The 24,422-nt window shown below is 40.0% G+C and overlaps 1 protein-coding gene across 6 annotated transcripts in view; it reads right to left on the reverse strand.

Moving 5' to 3' along the window:
• DCLK2 (doublecortin like kinase 2) overlaps window positions 1-24,422 on the reverse strand; it is a 149,062-nt gene that overhangs the window by 44,201 nt on the left and 80,439 nt on the right. For 4 of the 6 annotated variants that reach the window (XR_014311005.1, XM_082728132.1, XM_082728131.1 and 1 more), the window contains exons 3-6: window positions 17,758-17,860; window positions 14,278-14,379; window positions 13,363-13,413; window positions 9,661-9,755 (exon numbers count right to left, since the gene is read on the reverse strand). Coding sequence is in view for 5 of the 6 variants with exons in the window: in XM_082728132.1 (XP_082584258.1) it covers window positions 9,661-9,755; window positions 13,363-13,413; window positions 14,278-14,379; window positions 17,758-17,860 (351 nt within the window). In the remaining variant the exon portion in view is untranslated. The remainder of the gene's footprint in view (window positions 1-9,660; window positions 9,756-13,362; window positions 13,414-14,277; window positions 14,380-17,757; window positions 17,861-24,422) is intronic. The other 2 variants (XM_082728134.1, XM_082728133.1) reach the window with 1 other exon arrangement.

Genomic DNA, 24,422 nt, shown 5'->3' on the forward strand with positions numbered 1-24,422 from the left:
TTACCTATAAATAGATTTACTTCCATGATCATTTTTGTGGGTTTAAAAAAATATTTAAAAATATAAATGCCACTAATTAAAAGGGAAGGCCAGTATGAATTATGTTAAAAGCTATATCAGAAATGCATTTAAAAACAGAAATTGTCCAAAGAAGATACACAGATGGCCAACAGACACAAGAAGAGATGTTCATCATCACTCATCATCAGGGAAATGCACATCAAAACCACAATGAGGTGTCACCACATACATGTCAGAATGGTTAAATTCAAAAATGGCTAAAATCAAAAACACAAGAAACAAGTGTTGGTGTGGATGTTGTACTCTTGGCAGTGATGTAAGCTGGTGCAGCCACTGTGGAAAACAGTGTGGAGATTCTCAAAAAATTAAAAATAGAATTACCCCCATGATCCAATATTCTACTACTGGGTATTTACCCAAAGAAAATGAAAGCACTAAGTTGAAAAGATATATGCACCCTATATTTATTGCAGTGTTATTTACTATAGCCAAAATACGGAAGTAACCAAGTATCTATTGAATGGATAAAGAAGATGTGGTGTGTATATATAGACATAATGGAATATTATTCAGTCATTTAGAAGAATGAAATATTGCCATTTGCAACAATGTGGACAGATCTAGAGGGTATAATGCTAAGAGAAATAAGTCACAGAAAGACATACTATATGACTTCATCATATGTGGAATTTAAGAAACAAAAAACCAGACTCTTAAATATAGAGAACAAACTGGTGGTTGCGTGGTGGGGGGAGGTTGCAAAATAGGTGAAGGGGATTAAGATACACCTATTGTGATGAGCACTGAGTATAGAATTGTTCAAACATTATACTGTATGCCTGAAACTAATATAACACTATGTTAATTATGTATGGATTAAAAGAAATTAAAAAGAAATCAAAATGAAAACAGAAATCTTCATTACTTTTATACTGGGTCTATGAAACTTTACTCTGAGATACTTCATTATTAGTAAGGACACAGGAAAACAATTAGTAAGAATCAGCGACTAAAGCTAGGTAACATACAAAAAACTATTCTTATCTGTAGCCAAACCTTAGATTTGCTTTCATTTGGCTAAAATAGTGTGACTGATGAATAGTGGTGAATACTGAATTATCTGGCTAAACAGAAGTCACGGCCTGCACTTGCACAAGCCAAATCAACCATCCATGAGAAGGGCTATGTGGAACCCGCTGGTCTGTGCCTTTCGGTTCCTGAGTATCGCTGACACCTAAGGGGACTGTCTACATGGTCCACCAAAACCAGCACAGAATCTCTGCATATCCTTATAAGTGAGACTTTCAAATGGAAGTGTTGGTTTACTGGCTTCCGCACAACCACACCTACCTGCACAAGATGTCTGCGGGCTTTCACAGTGAGGAATTATCAATCTGTAGGACGCCAGGGTACCAGGAGAGGTGCCCACCTCTTCAGTCCAAACTACGGAAGTTACCACTGTCGGGCACTGGCGCAGGCTAATTCACGATAACTTCTAAGTCTTAATTCCATCCAATTATCTCCAATATACTACCAAGAAGAATTTCTAACACGCTACTTTCATGAATAAGGGAGCATTTAAGATTAACGCATGAGCTGCTTACATTCAAATAAAGTTCTTATGGTTGATTGTATTTATACACTGATTTGCTTGGCAAACTCTCCTTCCAGCCCCATGAAGGTGGGCTTCAGCCCCACTGAGCCACTGACCTACCAAATGCCTCTATTTACTGAGCAACCACGATTTGCAAATCACTGTCCTCAAACAGCATCTGAGATTCATGATGATGATTTATTTTGTTAGGTCACTGAAGTCTTCCAAACTGCTTAGTCCATTTTTTGTTTTTGTTTCTGTCAACAAAATCAATTACGTTCGGAGATGAAGTCGCCACCCGGCATTTCTGGGGTCATAAAAAGAGTATAAAAGTAGTCAGTCTCTCAGGACTGAGGATTATTAACTAGCTTTAAATGCCAGAGAAAAACCAAAGCTCCAGGGAAAAGCAAAAACGTCTAAGGTCAGCGGCTACCGTGGATTTACATTTCACAGCTTCGAAAAGAAGTTTTGAAGTTCAAAAGGTCAAAGAGTTGCATTTTAGCTCTGCCAATCAGTATGAGATACTACCAGCCCTTTCATCACACTTCACAAATCTGGAAAATCTTTCACCACCAGCACACCCAGGAGACATCATCAGATAAAATATCAGCATATCAGACAGTTTATAATCTCAAGATGTTGGACAGTGTTCCAAATGTACTTTTTTTCTTTCTTCTTTCAACCAACAAGAATACTCACAGTAGACAGCCTCCGGGCATACACTTCAGCATCAAAACCTGAGACATTTTATCCCTCAGTGTCCACAGATGTGCCCCTGACTTGGAAGCCTTAAGTTACTACAGCCTTGAAAGTCCTCAACTGGGACAGGGATGATGAATTAAATCCCAGGGAAATGCTTTCTTCATCCATCTGGTAGCTGATGACACATTTAGTACTCTTTATTGCCTATCTATCCCAAAGAAAACGCTGTGATTTAAGCACAGAAAATATTCCCACAGGGAAAGTCATCAGCTAGATGGAAGGGACTCTGAGGGGCTTGGGCAGAGGAAACAGGAGATCACGGGCTGAGGTCAAGAGGAAGATGAGGATTAAGAAGAAAACATCACTGGTGGTGGGATTCTAGAATTTGAAGGGGAAAGAAAAGAATGGGCAGGGGGTAATTGGGCAAGGGGTGACTGGTCAGGAGAACAAAAGGACTGGGACAGAAACAAAGCAATAATATTGATAGTGGGAGAGACTTTCGTGGCCCTGGAAAAGGAAAATGGACAGAAACGTATTGAGGGAATAGGGGCAGCCTCAGAAATAAATTTTGGGTGGCTGTTAAAGAGATGAAAGCAGAGAAACGGTGTGGTAGCCTCCAAAATGGTTCCCCTGAACCTTACCTCCTGATTTTCATGCCCTTACACAGTCCTTTCTCATGTTGCACGGAGCTGACATAAGACTGCTAAACTATTATGGAAATGATGGTGTCCAACCTTCAGGAATAGGTCTCAGGCAGGAGGGCTTCTGCATGTCACTCTTACAGATCACTTCCTTTGGGGAAACCCAGCTGCCGTGCTCTGAAGATACTCCAGCCAACTTATGGAGAGGATATGGCAAGGACCTGAGGTCTCCTGCCAACAGCCAGCACCAATCTGCTACCAAGAGAACAAGTCACCGCAGAAGGAGATCCCCTACTCTCAGCAGGGCCTTTGGGTGACTGAAGCCCTGGGGCTTACCTCGACTACAACAATCTCTGTCAATGATCTTAAAGCCAGGACCCCGTGCTAAAGCTGCTCCTGGATTCCTGACCCACAAGAACTGTGCAAGACAGTAATTTTTTACTGCTATTTTAAGCTGCTAAATTTGTTACTAAGTTGCCTTAACAGGGTACTAATGCAGCCAGACTAGAGACAGAGGGCAGGGAAACAGAGACAAAGCATAGTCGGGAAGACAATTCAAAGTAGAGAGAAAGCAGGGGAGGCAATAAAATTTAAAATCTGACTTCTCTCACTTTCTCCTTCCTTCTTATATACTGCTGCATGTTAATTTTTTTTTCTTTCCACTAAACCTGGAAATCCCAAGGCTTACAGTAAGAAAGAACAGCAAAGCTATTCTAAGTGCTTTCTCTATAGTTAATTAATCTCAATCCTGTGTGCTAGGTCCTATTAATCCTTTTTTTTTTTTTACACTTAAGAGTGTTGTAACTTGCCTAAGATCATATATCCTGTGAGGGGCCAAGCCGAGATCAAACCCAGAAATTCCGGTTTCAGAGCTCATGCTTTCAACCCTATACCATCTTATGTCCTTCTCCAAATGGAGGCGTCTGAGCATAAATGAGCTCCCCTTCTGTGTAACTACATACTATGAGACACCACTTCTGTCTTAACTCTCTGGCTTGAGTGGACCAAAGACTTGTCATGGTTCAGATTAAAGCACTCAAAGAAAATTTTCATTATTAAGGAGAACTAAAGAAGAACAAACAAGAAAGAGTCCAGAGATGCTACACACCCTCCTGACACAGGCCTAGTCCAACCTGGCATGAACTGGCCTCACTAAAAAGATCTCTGGACTTCCCAAGGGTCTGACGGCAGGAGGCAGCTTGGCACCAAGTAAAGCCTGGTGTGCAGTGAAGGTGGTTTGTTTCAGGCCTGCAGAACTGCCTCCTCCCCAGGTGACCATCACCACCCAGTGGTCTTGCCCTAGAAAGGCCAGATTCCCTAAATCCATACAAGAGCAAAACCAAGTTCTACTACCGAGGGACTAGGTTTTGGGGAAATGGCCTAATGGCTACCTCCTTGGTAGCCCTAGCAACTCATTTTATGAATTTTTGTTTTGACCATTTGTTTCCAATCACCTATTTAACAGACTGGACTTGCTTTCTCACTGTGTCCTTAGGAGTTAGTAATGGTGATAAGTAAGGATGGGCTCTGTTTTCAAATCCCAGCTATGCAACTATGCTCACAATGGGGGTTCCACACCAGCCCACCATGGAACATCATCTCATATCCAGGTACCCATATGTTTGCTGAGCCTGGACAACACTACCTTGTTCAGGCCTATGTCAATCTTAACAGTACTCAGTTCCATTGTTGGCTTCTGAAGAAAACCAATAACCCTAACCTCTTGGGAACTTTGTCATTTTTCTAAAGCCTTTGTGGTCAGGCTGAAGTGCCGGGCACTTCTCTACCTTTCCACCTCCCTTCATCTAAGCCTCTCCCCCACCCCAGGACTACCTCTACCTTTCTCAAACACCACCTCCCATTCCATTTCTAATATCTCAACTCATTTTTATTCAGAGCATTTATGCATATCTAAACCCAAATACTCAGTATCTGGCAAGCCACCCCCAGCATTCACCCTCTTGAAAGACTGCATAGCTTTTCCATAACAACCATAGAAGCTTCCTTCTGAGAGGTCTATGCTGCAGTCACTGACACAGACTCCCCAGGGATGGGGGAAGAGTCAGAGGTTAGAGACAGAGACCCTGAAAGGGTCAGAGATCCCAAGCAGCCACTGAGACCCTGAGCAAGTCACTTCACATCTCTGAACTTCAATCTCTTCGTCTGCAAAATGAAGACGAACTGCATGTCTGAGACGACTTTGTTTTCCCATTGTAGGTTTCACATAACTAGCAAAACCAAAAAACTATAATCGAGGTACCACTAACTTTCAGTTACCTAACGTCTGTTAGTTTTAGGTTTAAAGAACCCTGACTGCTTGGTTGCCACCCTATTTCTTACATTCCCATCCTGCAAAAATTACTCACCATATGAGGAAAGCTTTCCTTCCTCTCTTGCCTTTGGCCCAGCCCTTCAAAGAGCATGATCTTTTATAAATGCGTATGAGTAGAGCAGAAGGGTCTTCCCCAACAGTAGGATGGGGGGAAACTATGAGGGCTTTTTTTTGTGGAGAGGTGCTTTTTCAACGAGCGAACATACAAACAAACAAAAAGCCATGGACACTCTGTGGTCAGAGATTAAACTTCACAATATGACCCTGTTTTCCTTTTCAGTTCTTCCAACATCCCCACCAAAAACACTAAACTGATTCCCAAAAACTGGCACAGGAAAATTGTGATAGAATATCAAATTCTGCTTCCCTCTGACTTCACTTTGCCTAATTTCCTACTAGGTAAAACCCAGATACTTAAGTAAATAAATAAACAAACAAACAAATAGATAATCTGGCAGAAGCTATGTCCCGGCAGCTAGAGAGTCCAGAGTATCATTTCCTACACAGGCTGTCCTGGCTTGGTTTGCTTGCTTTTGTCAATTCTGATTCTCTGGAAAAAGATGATCTATCCTCAAAGCCATTAAAGCATCTAACCAGGATAAAGAGTTCCTGCCTGCGAAAAACAGTCCTCCAGTGTCAGACACTGCCTCTTAATTGATCTTAATAAGCCATTTTAAATGAAGGGGGAACAAAAAAGCAGAGCACTAACCCATGGTAATTATCTGTAATTCTCCATTCGTAATGTCACTGAATTGAGAAAATAATGCAAACGTGGACAGATGCTGACTAGAGCTTACGCTGACACCAAAATTAGGGTATTTTGTACAGTAAGTAACATGACTAAGCGGCAGTATTTCAAAGGCAGGTCTTCAACCCCACAACAATATCCAATACCAAGGACTGCTGGGAACAGTCAGAAGACGCACTTTCCATAAAGCATGACCCAGGAGAGTAGGCAGCACTTGGGCAGTGTGGCCTAAGAGCTGATGGGTATGGCAGAGACTCATTCAGCTGCTAATATTTAATGTAAAATTGGGTAATTCTACATCAGCTATAAAGTGAGAAGAGAAATAAACTCCCCTGCTTCTTAAGTAGGGCTTTTTGTTCTGCTTTGTTTTGTTGCCAGTTTAAAGAACTATAATCCTAGCACTTCAGAGGTCCTTTAAAAACAAATGTTCTTATTTAATAATGGTAGAAAACAAAGAGGAGGTCTCACAGCTGTGAGTAAACCCCACAGGCCTCCAGTGGGGTGGAACACAAAGTGGGTTTGAGAGGGAGCGGGGGCAGGGTCAGGAAAAGTTAGGCAGCAGCTAGACTGAGCCGCGGGAGGAATGCTGGGAGCCAGAGTCCCCAGTCCTTAAGGGGAGAATGAGAGGGACAGGAGCTGGAGGCAGGACAGTGATAAATCGGAGACACATTAGAAGCCCGGGGGCTCAACACCCAGAGCCTGTGCCTTCTAAGACCTTGGGGCTGACAAATCAAGAGCCCAGGGTGCAGAACACAGTCCTCTCCCCTTCCCCGTCTGCCCCCCGGTGACCCTTAGACTTGTTATAATGCATCTGAATTGCAGGTATAGCCCTGCCCAAAGGAGAGAAGCGACCAGGATGGCTCTGCTTCAAACCCTGTAGGGTCAAAAACACAACCTCTCCCATCCTGTGGAAGGAGTCTCCCAAAAGACTGGGAGCAGCCTCCACTGGAGTCCACCCACCCCACTGCAGGTCCCATCCCCGAAAGACCCAAGAATATCGGATCCGAAACCACTTAGGAGGTTCCGCCTCCTGGAACCCATCTGCTCTCCCGCCGTGAGAGTGTCCTTTCACCTTAATAAAGAGCTCTGCACTTGCTACTTTCCTTCCAGCTGTCTTGATTCCGAGCACAGATCCCCACATATATCTTTTCAGGGGGTATCGAAGGACGGACGAAGACCTCCCCATTCGCACAGCGCAGACTCTCCCACCAGTGTAACAGAAAGGGATCTGGTATTCTATCCTGGCCAGTAACCAGCAACTCTCTTCTTCACCCCTTTAGGCCCCGACAAGTAATCCTGAGCGCTAATCACGTTCCAGAGAGCTGTGTGCTAGATGGGGGCTGCTATACCATTTCTGATACACTCAGCATAAGGAGAACAGCTTTATCTGATGTCTCAGCGATATGACAATTTACCATGTTTTGAAAACTCCATGCATCTCCACTCCAGAAGTGTAGGTGATTGAGTGCAAGTGGGTGGGCATGTGTGTAGGGTAAATGGTGCTCTGAGCATCCAGCAGCACCTACTGACCAAGCAGCAACAATTAAAAGGAACAATCTTGGGCTCACAGCTGCAGATGGGCTAGACAGAAAGATGGGAATGATAACAAAGAGAGAAGTGAATGAAACTCCAAGGAAACAAAGGATTTGGTATCCTGTCCCTGTCCAGAGCAACAGTCTGGAGGAGGACATGACTGTGGCTCACTGGAAAGTCTGTGTGGGATTTGCCCTGAGGTTAAAAGTTACCAGCACTAGGAGCCACTTGCTTTTAGTTTAACATGCAACTGAACTAAAAAAAGAAACGAATGAACTTGAATTATTTTTCCTTTAGTTCTCTTGAAAGGTACTCAAAAACAGTGAACCTCCTACGTATTTGAAGTGCAATAAATTGGGGGAAAGCTGAAAATGACTGGCTGATTAGTGATTTTTAATTTATGTAACTTTTTTGGCAGTTGACAGTTTAGACAGTTTCCATTACAATCATATTTTAAGCTGACCTAAGCCACTTTAGCACCTTGAAATGTCTGGTTCTTTTGATAAAGGAGCTTCTAGCACTTGGAGGTAGAGGAGAGCTTCATACTCCCTCCTCTCAGTCCAATTTCTGCCAATGTACATAAGCAAGCAGGCACAAAACAGGCAAGCCGTCCTCCTCTGGAAGGAATTTCTCTTTCGGATCTCTATCACTTACATGCGAATCATGTAGGTTCACTCTGATGTTCACCCAACATTCTCAGGGCAGGACAGACAAACAGAATTCGGTGGACAAGGAACCCTTGGAGAAGTGGCAGGCCCACAGTCCTCACTGCTCTGAAGGGGTCAGGATGTTGCGCTCAGCAGGTTCTCATTCCTCACTCACCCAGGGGTGCTGGGGTTCTTACAGTCCATTTTACTAATGAAAAAGATTTCTCAACATCCTTAAAGAAAGCTGCTCAGACAATACCTGAAGTGTTTAGGCAACCAACTTTGGCAGAATGTATTCCTAATGAAGACATTTCCAATGTCCCAAAATACCAAGAGAATAAGTTAATTTATGCATGCACACACAGCCTTCTGTATACACTTCAGTATTCTTAGAGTACACTACCATGCAGATTATTTCATTGTTTCTACAAAAGGAAACTTCCCCAATTTTTAACCTCAGTTATTTACTGCTATTTTACCAGGCAAACTTTCTCTTATAAATTTAAATTATTGAAAACTATTAAATGAAATTGATGTTGTTGAAATTTTGCAAATTTGCCTTCATTCATTATTTTTCTCCCTATAAGACAAAATGCCCATTAAAACAAAACAAAACAAAACAAACCCAAAAACAAAAAACAAAACAAGTCTATTAAACCAACTGCTGATCATGTTAAGTTAACCATTTATATTTTTAGGCTATCACAGTCAAAACCTAAGATTTATTTATTTATTTATTTATTTTTAAGATTTTATTTATTTATTTGACAGACAGAGATCACAAGTAGGAAGAGAGACAGGCAGAGATAGAGAGGGAAGCAGCCTCCCTGCCCAGCAAAGAGCCCAATGTGGGGCTCGATCCCAGAACTATGGGATCATGACCTGAGCCGAAGGCAGAGGCTTTAACCCACTGAGCCACCCAGGTGCCCCCTAAGATTTATTTCTAATTTCTCACCAAAACGAACATTATCTTCTTGGGTTATTACAGATGTACGTAAGTACCATAATAGCGCTTCATCCTATTTCAAGCTTTTGCAAAGCCAAATTAGGTTAACAATATTAAAGTCATGATTCAAAATGAGATTTGTAAAAGAATTACAGTATTCTCCAAGGCTTTCCCATTGCAAATCATTTTGATAATAACAGGAAAACTACTACTTCTTTTACTTTACCCCAATATGTTCATCCTTAAGCACAACCTTCTATTCCCATTTGAGAGATGGGAACAGTTGGGGTCAGAAGAGTTAAGTGAGTTGACCCAAATTCCAAGATGAAAAAGGACACAGGATTCAAAGGCAGGTAGGTCCTTCTCAGCTCCACATCCTGAACTCTTTCCTTTTTGATTTTTTATTACACCCAAGTCCCTGAACAAATTAAACTACCAAACTATGAAACTCAAAATAACAAAATCACACAAACATGCCATTTATCCCATTTCATACCTTTAATCCTCTGAGACTTCCTGGGCTAGTTGGAGAAGAGCTAGAAGATTTCGTTGATTTAGGAGTAGACAGCTGGCTGCTGGGAGTTCCGTTAACTGACCATGAGACAACAAAGGAGACAGAGGTCATTCAAACCCCAAATAAACAGATTGCACAAATACACCAAGCACATGCACAACATTGCTCCCATGAAGCTTCGATTCATTTAAAGCTCAAAGCAGATGGCAAATCAGTGAAAAGCAAAAATAATGTGTTTTATTGCATTACAAAGTATCAGACAAATAAGGAGTGAAACTAGAATTGTTTTCAGTAATAGCTTTCCAACAATGACATAAACAAATATATAAAACATTATGGAATTAGAGATGTGAATGAGAACTCGTTCATAGATTCTGCCTGCCAGCAAGGGCAGAGAAATGAAATGGCTGGTATGTTTGTAATACTTTACAAGGAAGGCTGTCCTGAAACTTCCAACATCCACTCTCTTGGTATATACCAACCTGAGTACCCAAGAAGTTCTACCGCTCTCCCAAATCAATCCCACATTAGCCAAACAAATTTTCTAAGCATATTCTTTATGGAAAGGGAAAATTACTGGTCATTTTTCTTTTAACACCTATTTATTTCTTTGAAGGCCATAAAAGGCACTCTTCAACTTTCTTCTTATCTAAAGTAGTCATTCTTAATTCCTTCCATTTTCTTGTCCTCACTCTTTAATTTCTCCCACTATTTACCAAATCTTGATGGTTTTTCAATAGTACCCCCTCCAAACTTCCACACACTTGGAGGTCGAAGGCTCAATTTAGAGCACAGCTAGGAAAATTATAACCACTGCTGTTTAGACGGGAGGGTAAATTTGCAGATTTTATACTAGAGAATGCTGGTCAAACACTTCAGCATGACTTATGCTTATTCCTAATTTTATCACCTGGATCCATTTCTGCTGTCATTTCACAAAGTTGGTAGTTAACATTTAGGACTGGTGTAATTACTTTTCTAAGACGTATTTGAAACCCCTTTTATCACGAATCTTCAATGCTTTGCCCAAAGATGAAAACTGTCATTCATCTCTATGGAAAGAAAAGCAAAGTCATTTCTTTCTTTTGTTTTCAAATACAAGGAAGCAGAAAGCTATTATTTTAAATGAAGCTGATAAATGTAAAAAAAACAATATGCAGAGGCAAAAGTCCTAAATAGGTGACTCAAAAAAGTGAGTACTAGTTCTTGAGTGGAGGCAAAAGTCGTGGGATCAACAAGTTTTTGTGATTAGATAGATAACCTATAAACCAGGGTATCTGGGTTTGAAGTCATGCTTATTTGTTGCATTGCTCATTTTAAATTGGGAAAGGATGAAAAAAATTTCTCATCACTTTTAACTTACCAAACTTTAATTTTTCTAATTTAAAACCACACATGCATAAACAATGACCTGTTATCTATAATTTCGTAACAAATGTACGTGCATATTTAGAGTACAAGGACAACACAAGGAACTGTGCAATTAGAAACTTTCTAGGATATTTATTCAGCAGTCCTGATCACTTCTCATTTAAGTTAAATTTCAATGTTGTTTTCTTTTAAAAATTCTCTTTAAAGAAAGGGAATTGGTGGCAGAAGTTCACATAAAATAGAGATTATTATGAGCAAGGAACTGGTCAACTTGCTGTGAGCGGAGACTGAAATTTACTCCTTTTGTTCCTTCATTCCAAATACACAGCAACCTAGGCAGGTCACCAGCCTCCACTCAGTAAGTGCTATTAGCATTCACAGATACTTAGAATCCACACTAACAGTAGAGGCTACTTTGGAACAGTGACAGAAAAGGGACAAAAGGATAAAAATCAATTCCTGCAAATGGTGATCCTGACAGGAGACAAAACTCCCTAAAAACATACCCACTGCTAAACAGTTTCTTGACAAAACTCACTGCCAGGGATTTTACTGGGGTCAGTAACTACATGCCCATATTTCCCTCCAAATAATCTCATCCTAAAGAGACACCAAGTCATGTTTGGGTTTCTAAGTTTCCCAGAGCATTTGGAAAATTCTAAAAAATGTTCCTTCATGAGTAATCCTTAATTTCACTTCTTTCCCATTTCTTCCAAATCTTAGTTCGGAGGGTAAGTGGGACAGGGTCATGTTGGGCATGCTCCCCTCACACGGCCACCACCACCTGGTGGGTGGACAACAACCAACCCACACCCTCGTCATGTTCCACTCCTTCCAACCCCTGACTTTCTCTCCCAGAAGAAGGCTGTTATCCATGTCTCCTCTCAACTGGAAGAAAAGAAATAAACTTGGGCTTTTTTGTTTGCTTGTTTGTTCAGAAGATCTTCTGTCTTGGTGGACTCTGAAAGATTTACAAGCTAAAAACCTCAAATGAGCATCTTTAGGACTCAAATTATGATAATATTTACCTACCTATGTTACCCAGATGAATTTCTACGTGTTTCTTACACACTATTTGCCTGTTTTACTACAAGTTTTGTTTAGGAATTCAGTCAACCAGAAGACCGCACTTACGGAGCACTTCTGTCCCAAGACTGAGAAGGTACAATGTTCTGTCAACAAAGCTAATACCTCTGAGATTCCCGTTTGTCCCACAGCATTTTCTAAATGTTTACAGGTATGCCATAGCTAGAGGTCTATAAATGTGAGTTGTGCTTGTGGGTATGCAGCTTTCAATAATACAGATTGCCCCCTTGTCTGTAACTGCGGGATGTGGTGACTTTGGGGTTTAATCTCTCATTTTTTTGCACTCTGAAGTGTGATTTATAGATCTCACAACTTTTACTTGCAAGTTTAAGATACTCTACCCCAAATGCAAATACAGACTTAGTTAAAAATTGGGGGTCCTGAAATGTTAAGATTTCTTGAATCAATTTCTAAGCATTCCAAATTCAATTTAAAAAGATTTGAATAAATCTTTATTTATACAAACATACTGGTCTGCAAGAAAAATTATGGCTATGATACATGCTTTTAGTTTAGTATGTATTAGATTAATTAAAATACCTGATTTTTTAATCACTCTCCTCACTTCTATTTATTTCACTGATACAATAAATATCTATAAAACCTATGGCTAAAACAAAAGCAAAGAACCTGACAAAAATCTACATTTACCATATGGTAGGTTCAGGTAATTGTATTTATGCCAATTTCATGTTGTATTAGCTTTCCTAGTGTTTGAGATACTTTATAGAAGCATAATATAATTTGAAATAAGCTTCACAGCAGAGAGATGCTTTCAGTTAAAAATATTCATATCATCAATAGTTTTAGAGTGTTGGGCCTCTAGGGTGGGGAGGAAGGTAAAAACAGAAGGAGAAGAAGGGAAGAACAGAAAAGTTTAATTGCTTCTATGGTCATTTTCCTACAACCAACAAACTTTAGCTTTTTTCAGGAACAGAATGTTTTCCAAAATTAACTAGAAGATAGACCCTTCGAGGTGGTACTCCTCCTTGGTCCTGTAACTACACACAGAAAGAGGCACTTGGCCATCTTCGGACAATGACTGGTTCTCTAAAAAGAAGGGACATTGAGGCATTCTATGCACGGTGAAGCATCCCACAGCGCACAAATGTACACTGGTACAAGCCAGATACGTTCATGGAAATGGAGCAAAAGGAAACAGAAATGTGGCAAGAGACAGAAACAAAAACCCAGCAGAGCAACAAAGCCATTGTCCTCATGGCTCACCTGGGGATCTGGCTGCAGAGTAGGCACCGGAGTGGTGTCCACCCCTCTTTACTGTGCACATTCAGGGAGTACAAAGAGGAGGAGACAGTAAGGAGAGCAGTTATTCAGCAGGTTTGAACGCGTATACACGAAAAGGGTAAAACAACCTGACCGAAGGAAAGTGGGGTGGGTGCTGAAGGCGAAGCAGTGACAAGTAGAATGTCCAAAACGCTCCTCCATCTTTTAGAGGGTCTGATGCTTGACAATTTTACTGATCCTACTTTCACATGTTCTAGATTTCTCACCTGTGAAATCATGGTTTTTTACAATCCTCTCCTGAACAGGAAGGGATATGAGCAAAATTACTTAAAATTACTATATACAAACCTTGTAGAAGACATCAAGATATTTATAGATGTTTCTAGCTTTTAAAAAAGTGCCCCCAGCTGAAACTATCACAGATCTATAGGTTTAGAACCTGAAAGAAACTTAATTACAGGTAAGTCTGACTCTTAAGTAAGTACCAATTTCCAATAATAATCACTGCTACTATTAAATTGCTTGAAAAAGGAAAAAGCCTATGAAACTTATCAAGGAAATGCATTCTGTGTCCGATGTACGTTTTAAACCAATAAGAGAAGAAAAATATCCACAATCATACAGCACAAAGTTAAAAACACAGTACGCTATGGTCTAAATGCGAAACACTTCCACGTAAATACCAGAAGGGTCTAGATAGAGACTGTCCTTGAGAAAATGTGTGAGAATAAAACAAACAAGCGTCTTAGCAGATCTATGACAACTCTGAGCAACAGACTCAAATTTTTCGTTTTAAGAATCATGTCATCTGCGAGTCGTTTTGGAACCTGGCTGCCTGCGAACGTGGGAAAGATCGCTAGTTGGTAACAATTAAAGGAACTGAAGGAGATTGCGTACCTGAAGCTGGGGATTTGCTGCGTCGGGAGGGCCCAGGGCTTTTAGATCCAGAATACTTGACAGCTGAGGAGCGAGAATAAGAGGACTTCAAGACGCGGCATTCTGGAAAGGAGAGAAAGTGCATTAACTAAATCCGGTTAAAATACTGATCACACGTGCATGCAGTTTACTGCCAGAGAGCGAACACCGGATCATCTTCCCATTATTGTTAAACAACTTCAATATACAAAGCAGTTGTCCCAAAAGTACACCCGAGGTTGTCTGTAGTTGGCGTAGGCATCTTGTAGACAAGCTCATTGCTCCAGCGGAGTTCGCACTGAATATGGAAATCCCAACGTCCTAACGCGATCACACACGGAGAGCCCCGTCGGAACATGCGCAGCTTCCCTTTTCGGTCAGTAGTATTGAGAGCAAAAGGCCACAATTTGATTCTGTCCAAACTCCCTGATAATCTTATTTTGAAAGGGTAGGGGACTCCTTACCATCTTGTTTTCCACCTTCCCTAAGTATAGAGGATCGAAAATGAAGAAACTAGCTTCCAACAATAACTTTGGTTTTTTCCATAAATCATCAAATAAAACAGCATTTAGAGTACCAGAAGTAATTACAGCTAAAATAATCAGTGCTAATTTGAATAATTAAGAACATGGGTTTGGGAGTCATGCAGATTTTGAATGAATCTTGAATCTGATTTTGCTAACTGGGGGAGCTTGGTGAGCGTCTAAGGCTCCATTATTTCCCCTATGAAATTGGGATCAGAATAAATTCTGCATCTGCTTGGTAGGCTTGTTATAAGGATTAAATCAGATAACCTATTGTCTGTCATTTACGTTAAAATACTTCAATTTATGAGGTAAGATGACAACGTGTGTTGGTTTTAATGTATACCTCGGGGCAATAAATTAACATGTGAAGTCCACTAATCAGGAAAATACACACCAGGGGAGGCTAGTTAGCATTTGAAAGACCCTAATCAAAATCTCACTCAGAAGGGGCTGGAGCAACTTCAGTTTAGTTAATTAGCATTGTGGATATTAAACAGTATTCTGTTGTTGAAAGAAGGGGTGTGTGTTAGTCAGAAACGTCTTAAAGGCACTGCCACTCTTTCAAGAGCACAAGTGTAAATCCAGAAAACCAACAACTACAGCTTAGAACCACCCCCTAGCTTTAGGACACTCAGCCAGTCCTGAGGTCAGTTCTTGAAGCAGGATTCTGTTACTTGGGGAAGACTGTGTTTAGCATTGAATCTTTTTTTTTTTTTTTAAAGATTTTATTTATTTATTTGACAGACAGAAATCACAAGTAGATGGAGAGGTAGGCAGAGAGAGAGAGAGGGAAGCAGGCTCCCTGCTGAGCAGAGAGCCCGATGCGGGACTCGATCCCAGGACCCTGAGCCGAAGGCAGCGGCTTAACCCACTGAGCCACCCAGGCACCCTAGCATTGAATCTTTAATGCAAGATGTTGTCAGAATCCTAAAAGGATAGAAAGTTAGGACTTTATTAAGATTAAACACAAGTTAAATAACTGGTTAAAAAAACATATACAGGGGCGCCTGCGTGGCTCAGTGGGTTAAGCCTCTGCCTTCTGCTTGCTCAGGTCCTGATCTCAGGGTCCTGGGATCCAGCCCCGCATAGGCTCTCTGCTCAGTGGTGAGCCTGATTCCCCCTCCCCCCCACCTCCCACCCCCCTGCCTCTGTGCCTACTTGTGATCTCTCTCGCTGTCAAATAAATAAATAAAATCTTTTAAAAAATACACACCTTTTCCTCCAAATAAATGTTAACAGTGGCCAAATCAGGTTTAATTTCATGACCTGCTGGTGAAGGTATAATAATGACGTTTATAATAACGAAAGTGAAGCACATACATCAGGAACCCTTCTAACTACTTTATATATACTGTCTCACTTAATCCTCACAAAATCTTATGAAAAAGCCAATTATCCTCTGTTGGCAGAAGGCTGAGTAATTGGCAACTGAGAGGGAAGAAATCAGTAACTTACACCCACCTTTCACTATTGGAGCCCACTGGTAGCTAACAACAAAAACCATGAATAATAAAACTAGATTAGTAAGTTTACAACATGCACACAAAACACGGAGTACAATGTCTGGGACATACGTAGTACGTGCTCAATAAATATTTTGTTGTAACCCAAATTAACTTCATAACGTAGAAGATATCAGTTTTTCAGTGTCCCAACTTTCAAATTTAATAATATTGGTTGGCATCAAAGAAATACTAGAAATGGGATTAAGCTATAATCAAGAAACATGTAAAATACAGATGATAATGCAAATGCACATTTCAGTCAAACTTAATCATCGTGGGAACAGGAAAGAGCATTAGCACACACAAATATAAAAGGACATTCTCTGTGATTCTTTCCAGTGGCATTACAAGTTAAAATCAGGGCCAGGCCAACAGAATATAAGACAGTACAGAAACCCTCAGTGAAACTTGGCAGCAGTGAAAAAATGAAACAAAACCAAAAAGTATAGATAAATGAGCCCTAAGCACAAAGCAGATAAATTATCTCCAAGGTAACTGATATAGTTGAACAGGAAAGAATTACTCAGGGAAGTCTGGTACCACAAAACGTATCATCTTGAATTTTAAGAAGTTTATGGATCACAGTATTTATTTGGTGACATGTTTCTCTAATTCTAGATGGTCAGAATCACTACAGCTGGAAAGGGACGACCATCAGTCTAATTTTTGAAAGGCCAACTTTCCTCACTCATGAAATTAAAGAGCAAGACTTTATCTTTCACATCGATCTCCTATGAAATGTTATGTCTGTATGGTTTTACCTCCTTTTAAGAGTAAGTTGACTTTACTATCAGCTAAAATAATCACTATTACTATAACAGGTTTAAATTAAGTCAAGACAAAAAAGTAAAGCAATTTTCCCAGAATCAATAACACCTGAAATCACTAAGGTTATTGCTATAAAGTTGAAGACTCCACACATTGGAGAAAGGGATTTTCTCATTCTATCAATGAAAATAGCTTTATTTTTTTCTGTATATATGAACAATGCATGTTTTCTTTTTAAGTTGCAAACAATGAGGTAAAAAGAAAGCCAAGACAACCATGATTAACAATTTAATTATTACCTTTTACATATCTCGTTATGAACACAGAAAATGAATAACTAACCATTTCAGATTCAATATAATCCATATCTTAAGGTAGCACAGCCAGGCACTGTTCTGAAATAGGCAGGAAATCCATTTCAGAGGCAAAACAAGGCAGTCAAGAGACAACCCGTTTTAGTCTAAAAAAATTAAAAACTACTTGAATTAGATTTTTTAACAATTAGGCTAATGTTTTCATTTTATTCTCTACTTTCATTAGTTCAAAAAGAATACCACCAATGTCCTCTTTCTTCAACATGCCAGACCACTTAGCAAGGGTCATCTGACTAAAACCCGAGCCTCTGTTTCAGGTTTACTAGGACGGTCAAAGAATTGCCTCACCACTGTGATCCAGGACGAAGTCATCTTGGGCATAACGGAATTTTTCAGGCCCACAAGCAATAAAAACATCGTCATCACCAAAAAAGTCTTGCAGACAAGTAACCTAAAAAGAAAGGAAAAAAAAATCATGTCTAAGAGATAAATTAGAAACATTAGAAGTGAAAGAAAAAGCAAAATAATTGCATTTTCAAGCCTCACCTATAATATTGTGTTGGAGTGAAAAGCAATTTAAAATCACACTACATTTCCAAGCACTCGACTCTTTATAGAGCACTTCCACACACTTTCCCTGACCTCAGCACAACAGAATGAGGAGTTCATAGCTGGCATCAACATTTCCATTTCACAAGTGGAGTCGAGGACATACACACAAGGCAATGTGTTTTCTTCCGTGTTCCCCCTATTAATGGGTGACAGGGCTGAGGCTGATGGAGGTCTCTGTTCTCAGTCTAGTTTCTTCATTTCTACCCTTCCTTAGTCTCCCCCTTCCCAGCTGTGTCACCCTGGGCATGACTTCTCTGTACCTGAGGTCCAGTGCACTGTAGGTTGTTTGGGGGAAAAATTCATGAAACCTGCTTGGAATAGTGCTGGGCATCTCATGGCTCAATGTGTTAACACACATCTCCATGACCAACGTCATCATTAAGATCAGAGGAAGCCTCAGAGCCCTTCCAAAGTCCTGTACCTGAACGGATAGTTTTAATTTCATATTCTTTTTTCAACCCCTCCCCCTAGCCCCCAACACACACACAGTATCAGTTTCAGATTCCACAGAAACCAGATTCATGGCAGTGAGCACATTCATCTATTCCTGCCAGGGATTATAAGAACTATCCTCCTGGACTTTGGACAGAGGTAGATTCCACGTTTACCTGTTTTTCAACTGGCTATGTGATTTTTTTTTTTAAGTACTTTTTTCCTAATAATAAAGTTTTTTTTAAAAAAAAAAAAAAAAACACTGTTCTAGTACCTAGGATCTGAGCGATTGATTTTATTACAAGGATATATTTCATCTGGTACTAAATTTGTTGGTAGTTGACTAAATGCCAAAGTAAATAATTAAGTTGCTTATTATATAGAATAAAAGTACTTAACAAGTCTAGGGACTGTAATAAATCCAGGTGTTTTTGTTTTGTTTTTCTCTACAGCAGTTCAATTTAGATCTTCTATTCAATCTTTTAATGATTTCACCTGTCAGCATAAATTGTCTTTCCAAACACGGTTTCCATAAGATGTCTGCCTCCCTTCGACTCAGGTTCTAGCGAATGAATACATATTTGGTTAAATAGTTAACCAATTATATAACTATCAAATAGGTTCATATTTGCCTCAAATACAACTCTCAAGGAATGGTAGGTATAAAATGAATAAGTTACACAACAGATTTAAACAAACATGTATTTTGACTCGGGATGCTGACATACCTCACATAATACTAAACAACTCTTGTCTCCTTTTATTCAACAAATTTGTACTGAGCATTTATGATGTGCCAGGCACTGTTCTAGGCGCTACAGAAATATTAGTAAAGAAATAAAATGATCCTACTCTCATGAAGCAAGTGTAAAAAGGAGCACAATAAAATTTGTTAGTAAATTAATGCAATATAAAAAGGTGGTAAGGGGTATGGAGTGGGTGCTACAGTACTAAACAGGGTGCTCAGGGAAGGCCTCACACTAAGATGACATTTGGCAAAATATTAAAAGAGACCAAGGAACAAGCATGTGGGCCAAGTGTTCTAGGCAGAGAGCACAGAATATGGGAAAACCCTGTGAAGATATCAGGCTTAACATGTTCACAAGAAACAGTCCTGAAATACAGCAAAAGAGGAGAAGAATGGATCAGAGAAGTAAGGGGAAGGAGAGCAGACGACATAGGGCCCCGTCAGCCACTGGTATGGACTTTGGCTTTACTCTGAGATGGAAAACCATGAGAGGCTTCAGAGCAGAAGACCGTCACAATGCGATGTCTCTTTTAACGGGATCACACTGTGCTCATAATAGACTGTAACAAAAGGGCAAGGGTAGAAAGCATTAAAGACTCTTGCTACATCAGGCAAGATTAGAATGGCTTGTGCAAAGGCGCTGGAACCAAGATGGCCTTCAACAAACGAATGGATAAGGAAGATGTGGTCCATATATACAATGGAGTATTATGCCTCCATCAGAAAGGATGAATACCCAACTTTTGTATCAACATGGATGGGACTGGAGGAGATTATGCTGAGTGAAATAAGTCAAGCAGGGAGAGTCAATTATCATATGGTTTCGCTTATTTGTGGAGCATAAGGAATAACATGTAGGACATTAGGAGAAGGAAAGGAAAAATGAATTGGTGGAAATCAGAGGGGGAGACAAACCATGAGAAACTGTGGACTCTGAAAAACAAACTGAGGGTTTTGGAGGAGAGGGAGGTGAGAAGTTGGGTGAGGCTGGTGATGGGTATTATGGAGGGCACATACTGCATGGAGCACTGGGTGTGGTGCATAAACAGTGAATTCTGGAACACTGAAAAGAAAAAAAAAAAAGAATGGTTTGTGCAAAGGTGTTGGGAGTGGAGGAAGAGAGGGGACTACACCACCCTTTGGATATGGGGATATGAAAGAAGAGAGAAGAATATGATGGCTCAGGGTGTCTGGTTTGAGCCACTAAAGATAGGGCTGTCATGAACTCTGACAGGGTAGAACACAAGATATTGGACAAGTTTAGTGTAGAAAGGGTGCTCATGAATTCAGATTTGGAACAATAACTGTGAATGTCTATTAAACATCCAAGTGGAAGTGTTGGTTGGAAAGTTGGACATACACAAATCTGAATGTCATGGGTGAAATCAGGGCTGGAGATCTAAATTTGGGACTCCCCAGCATATGGATGGTATTTAAAATCTTGAGATCAATTATGGCAATGAACAAACATAAGGAAAAGATCTAAAGCCTGAGTTCTGAAGCAAAGTAATATTTCAAGGCCAAGCAGAAAAAGTAAATCCAGCAAAGAAGATTGAGAAGGAGCAACCAGTATGGGAGGAAGAAAAACAAGAGTTTGAAGCATGCTGGAAACCAAGTTAAGAAAGTGTTTCAAAGAGGAGGGAGGAGAGAGCATTCACCTGGGTTAATGTTATCAACAGGCTAAGCAAGATGAAGATTGAGAAGTGGCCACTGAATCAGCAACATAGAGATTTGTGGGATCTTAAAGATGAAAAATAGTTTTAGTGGAGTGGTTGAAGAGAAAACCTAATTGGAGAGTTTTACTACAGGAGGGCAGAAGAACTGGAGACATAGACGCCTCTTTCAAGGAGCTCTGACTGATAAAGCAGGTCATAGGAATGGGAAGATGGCAGAAACCAGAGTTTGTGGTTAGCAGAATTTGTTCAAATGAGAGAAAAAATACTCTACTATGCTACTGAAATGACCTAGTAGGAAAAAAAAATGGTGATGCAAGAAAGAAAGGGGAATCCTGCAGGAGCGCTGATCTTTTGTAAGAGAGAGGAGATGGGAGCAGAGTGCAGATGGGACTGACCTCACGTGAGACTACGGTCAGTCTTCCCCAGTAAAGGAAGCCTGGTGGAAACCGCTAGGTGAGGACACATGGTGGTGTGGTGGTTGGACGTTTTCTGACTACTTCCTCCTTTACTGAGAAAACTGAAACAAAGTCATCAGCTGAAACTGAGGCTGGGGGAGGAGGTAGAGCAGGTTAGAGGAGGAAGAAAAGATGTAAAATTGCAATATGGGGTTGTGGGGAGTTCTTTGTTATTAGTTTACTGAACACCTATGCCTCCACTCTGAAAGGAAAAGAACAGGTCTGACTTGATCACTGCTGTGTCCCCAGCAAAGGGTCCTATTTATAGAAACTGCAGAGTGTAGTGTCTCTAACCAAAAGAGGAGCCCAACCCTCAGTCTGGGTTCTGGCCCTAAACCCTCTGCCTGCTCCTCATCACACCCGAGTAATCTGGGACACTGTCCTGAGGGGAAACAAGGATGTCCCCACAAGCAACACTAAGGGTTGACTCAGGATCCCATAGTCTACATGTGACAGAAATTCCTGGTTCTAAAATGAAAGAAGTTATCCAGTCCATATATTATTTTAGAAAAATCAAAACCTTTTAAGCTGGCATTGTTACTCTGTCATGGGGTTGCATCGAACTAGTCAAGAGAAGAAAATCGATATGAAAACAGATGATACAGAAAACTGGAGTGGACTGATAATGAGTAAATAAGGAACAAATGGAAATATTCTCTCCCTCTACTGCTGCTGATTTAAAATACACATCTGTTCACATTTTTCACAATACAGACATGGACTGTTTAGACTGTCCCTATTATGTTTCAGTAAACTGTAAAGTTAAAATGCACGAGAAACAACACCAGCAGTGAAGCAGTGAAGCAAGTTGAATGAATATGATTAAACGTCAGCCGAGATACTATCTACAGAAGAGGGATGAGCAGGTTCCAGTTCTGTGTTCACTTGCATTGCAGAGGAAACTCAGTTTATACGGTGTTATCTAAAAGGCAAGTGTCAGGGGTGCCTGGCTGGCTCACTTGGTAGAACATGAGGCTCTTGATCTCAGGGTTGGGAGTTCAAGCCCTGTGTTGGGTGTACAGAGTAATTAAAAATAACAAAAGGAAATAAAATACTGGTGTTAGCCCATGAAGCATCTGGGAAGTGTAAGCTTTCGTCTGGAGCAGAGCACTGCACTGCTAAGCCTGTGTCTCTTCCTTTTTTTACATGTAGGAAGCTTGGGCAAGATACCAGTTTTAGGGGCACCTGGGTGGCTCAGTGGGTTAAGCCTCTGTCTTCTGCTCAGGTGGTGATCTCAGGGTCCTGAGATTGAGAATTGCATCGGGCTCTCTGCTCAGCAGGGAGTCTGCTTCCCCTCTCTCTCTGCCTGCCTCTCTGCCTACTTGTGATCTCTCTCTCTCTGTCAAATAAATAAAAAAAATCTTGAAAAAAAAAAGATACCAATTTATCTTTAAAGACTAAATGTGATCACGTGTGAAAGCAGCTGTTATTTCTTCATTTTCATTAATTCATGACCTCAAATACTTTTTTAATTTAAATTAATGGATAATCTTTCCTGTAAGTATAAACAAAATACCTGCTTTCCTACAAGTCCAATAAATGAGATATTTTCCCAGAAAATATCACTGACAACTTGGAAACATTCCTTTCATTGTCTTGACTTGTGGAAAATTATAGACAAAAAAATTAAGCTATTATTAAGCTTCCAGAAATTATATACAGAAATGTGATTCATGCAATATATATAAATACACATGTATACATATACTTGTAAAATACATATATATATATATATATATATTTATATGCATATATTTAAAAATAGTTCCTACCAATAGCATCTAGGAATAATTATAAAAGGGGAAAAAAAAGAGATTTGATTTAAATTTAACATAGTAAAGCAAAGCACCAGTCTGCATATATAAGTTAAATGTCAACATTTTTAGATAATGCAGATAACCAGAGAACTGTAAGCATACATTCCAATTTTATGCTACAACTATTTGTGTAATGTAGTATAATATTGTGTAATACTAGCCCTCCATACAATATAGTCATTATTTGCTCATGCTTACATTTTACAAGTGTATGGACTATATACTTAATTGTTCCTAGTAACGTCCCAAATTCAGTCAATGTTTTTCAGAGTGAAGTATCTGATAAAAAGCCAGGGTCTGATGTAAGCTACAATAACTATTTCTTATCAATGGGAGTCACATTAATTTATTACTGTACATTCATTTTAACATCAAACAAGTGTCTACAATATGTCAGGCATAAACTAAAGCCACGAAGCACACAGTCTATTGGTTGAAATGGATAAGAAAAGAAAAGTAATAGTTATAGTTCAAATGTTATAATAAAAGAATATTATGATACAACACCCTAACAGTTATAGGAATAAAGAAGCACAGAAGAGGGGCACCTGGGTGACACAGGGGGTTAAAGCCTCTGCCTTTGGCTCAGGTCATGATCTCAGGGTCCTGGCATCGAGGACCCAGGTGAGCACCTCTGGGCTCTCTGCTCAGCGGGGAGCCTGCTTCCCTCTCTCTCTCTGCCTGCCTCCCTGCCGACTTGTGATCTCTGTCTGCCAAAAAAATAAATAAAATCTTAAAAAAAAAAGCACAGAAAAGCACCCCATAAAATATCCAGTACCTTCAAAATATTTCATATATTTGATTACTTACACAATTCTAACTTTTATGTTTTTAAATATATTTCTTATTCTTTCACTGTGGTGGTCTTGTTCCTTTTATCATATATTTTTAAAACTGGGATTTAACTTTGAATTATGGGCCATGTCACAAGATCTGACTCAGAAAAGAACATATCAACACCATGAATAACATCTGAAAGTCCTTCTTACCAAGGGTGAGGAAAGTGTATCAGTTTAAAAGACCTCTTACTGTCTGCTTCTAAATTCTTCAAAGCAAGAAGCTCTTCAGAAATAATGGATATTATGTGGCTCCTGAAAGAAGCTACATAAACAAGGGGAAGTAATATTTCTGCTAAGGTACAAAATTGAAGCAATCATTGGGATCTAATGCGGAAACAACCAACTGAGAAGTAATGTATCAATGGGAGTATATCTGAGCTTTCCAAAGGAAGGTGGGCCATTTAGAAACAATAATTTTTCCTTCAGGAGACAGA

Source organism: Mustela nivalis (genome assembly GCF_964662115.1).
Source record: "Mustela nivalis genome assembly, chromosome: 4".
Classification (NCBI taxonomy): Eukaryota; Metazoa; Chordata; class Mammalia; order Carnivora; family Mustelidae; genus Mustela; species Mustela nivalis.